Source organism: Arachis ipaensis, chromosome B06, assembly GCF_000816755.2.
Source record: "Arachis ipaensis cultivar K30076 chromosome B06, Araip1.1, whole genome shotgun sequence".
Taxonomy (NCBI): Eukaryota; Viridiplantae; Streptophyta; class Magnoliopsida; order Fabales; family Fabaceae; genus Arachis; species Arachis ipaensis.
The window spans coordinates 14,485,161-14,487,378 of NC_029790.2; the positions used below are offsets into that span (position 1 = coordinate 14,485,161).

At 36.2% G+C, this 2,218-nt stretch overlaps 1 protein-coding gene across 1 annotated transcript; it reads left to right on the forward strand.

Moving 5' to 3' along the window:
* LOC107646478 lies at nt 1-1,242 on the forward strand. The gene is made up of 5 exons (XM_016350661.1): nt 1-200; nt 293-441; nt 529-690; nt 825-949; nt 1,200-1,242. Exons 1-5 carry the CDS (start codon nt 11-13, stop codon nt 1,240-1,242), a joined length of 669 nt encoding a protein of 222 aa, XP_016206147.1. The 5' UTR covers nt 1-10.

The window sequence follows — 2,218 nt, forward strand, 5'->3', positions numbered from 1 at the left end:
GAACGATTCAATGCGTGCACTCGTGAGAGTGAGCAATAACTATCTTTGCTCATCCTTTAGCCAAATCCACAAGTCACAGTATCGCTCCATCTTCTCTACACCACAGCTTCAGGCCTCATGGATGGACAAGGTCAAAAACGTCTTTACAGGCCAAAACCCCAAGCAAAACGACTCCTCCGCCGAATCGTTCACCCTCCTCCGTCAGATCCTCCTCTTCTCTTCATCTCATCTTAGCTTAGCTCGTTCCTCATATTCTAATGGTGATTTGTCTGTTTTGCCCTTCAACAAACAGGCTTTGCGGATGAAATGAAGAACGCAAGAAGGATCGGCACCTTTAAGCAGTTTGTGGTTGGAAGAAGCAGCGAAGTCACCTTCACCACCGCCTTCGAAAAATACGAAGCTATCCTTCGATGCCTCGCCAATTTTGATCCTACCGGAGAGGTACGTACGCTTTCTCCTTCTCATCGATCTTGTTTCAGTTATTGTTAATTTTAGTTTTTGTTAGATTTTATTTTCGGTAATTTTCAGAATCTGACTAGGGATCAAAAACAAGAAGCGGCAAAGCATTGTAACTCGACGCTTGTTGAAGTTGAGAATACGCTTGCCAAGTTCACTTGGGCGAAGTTAGCACAGAAGAAGATTGAGAAGTTAAAAGAAGAGGGAAAACCATTGCCCACAACTATTAGCGAGGTTAATGCTTCTAATTGCTTAAATCAATTCACCACGTTATGATTAAAAAAAAGTTTTGGTTTGGAGATCATTTTGAATTGAATTCAGTGTAACCGATCAACCAACTAAATTTAGGGTATTTGGATGTTTTATAGGTCCAAAAGCTGGTTGGTTCAACTCCATTGGATCTTGCAAGGTCTAATATGGCTCAGGGTGGACATGTTTTTTCCAGAGCTTCAGTTCTATTAGTTCTGGCTAAACTGGATTTCTCACTTAACTTGTATCTAAAATATGGATTTGGTGTTTTATTATTTATTATAATTATAATGTAAGGTTATGTTGAATCTGGTGTGTCCCTATTTGCGCAACTGGGAACAGCAACTTGACATTTCTCATCCTTTTCAATTGAACAACTAATTACTAAAATACATTGGCCCTGCTTATTTTTTTTGAAGTAGTATATACCAGAACCCTTATGAAAAGGTTTTTCCAAATTGATTAGCTAATGCTTTGCTTGGTTGTTTATTCAGGTGTTGTGGAAAGACTTCAAGAAAATCAGGGGTTGTAAATTAAACTGCTTGGAAGGTGCTCACAAATGGCTGAATGAATCTGCAGTCCTACATGTTCTATTTTAATTCTGATCAAGCTGCATACTGCAATAAGCTGGTGTTAGGATGAGATATTTTGCAAAATAGTTGCTTGGGTTTATTTTGCTCATAATTTTGAGTTGTGCATAGGCAGAACTGAATAGAATGGTTTTTGTTCACTGTAACAGTAGCTAGCTAGTTAGTTCTCTTCTTTCCCTTACTCCCAAATGAAAGGCACGAGAATAAGAAACAAAGGTTGAAGGAATATATTATTTTGTTGCTATATCATCTCTCTTCTGTCTTTGGAAGATCCACTGTGTGGTGTGTACTATTGTTTGCAAAGTTAACACGATTGAACTGGTTTAGGGAAGAGTAACATAAACTGATCATATTTATAGGGAAGATGTCATTTCCTGTATTATCGTTATTTTGTGGGCACCTTTAATTTTCGTTTTTATTAACCATGCTTTAAGCATGTGGAGAACTGATACGCACATGACCTCAGAGTCTAAATTATCCAAAGAGAAAAAGAAAAGGGGTTAATATTGATCCTAAATGGCTTAACTGCTGCAACGTGCATATTCTCTGCTCTTCATCCGGAAACCCTAATAACGTAAGCAACTACTGTCAATAGACCATGTGTTATTTTTTATTTGGTGACTAGACCATGTGTTATTTGATTATTCACAAAAATGACAATCCTCTTATTTGTTAGAATATGTTTATGTAAATTACAACATCCTTCGTAAATTATAGCTTTGTGGACTATACATGGACATGTCGGCATTTCAAGACATTTCCTGGTTTCCATTAATTATGCTTAACAGCTTGTCTGGGTTTGTTAGGAAAAGATTTTTTTTTTCAATAAAAAATATATTTTTTATTTTTCTAGTGTATTTAGTAAAATTTTAGTAGTAAAAATAAAAATACTAAAATTTTTTTATAAGTTATAATTTATATTA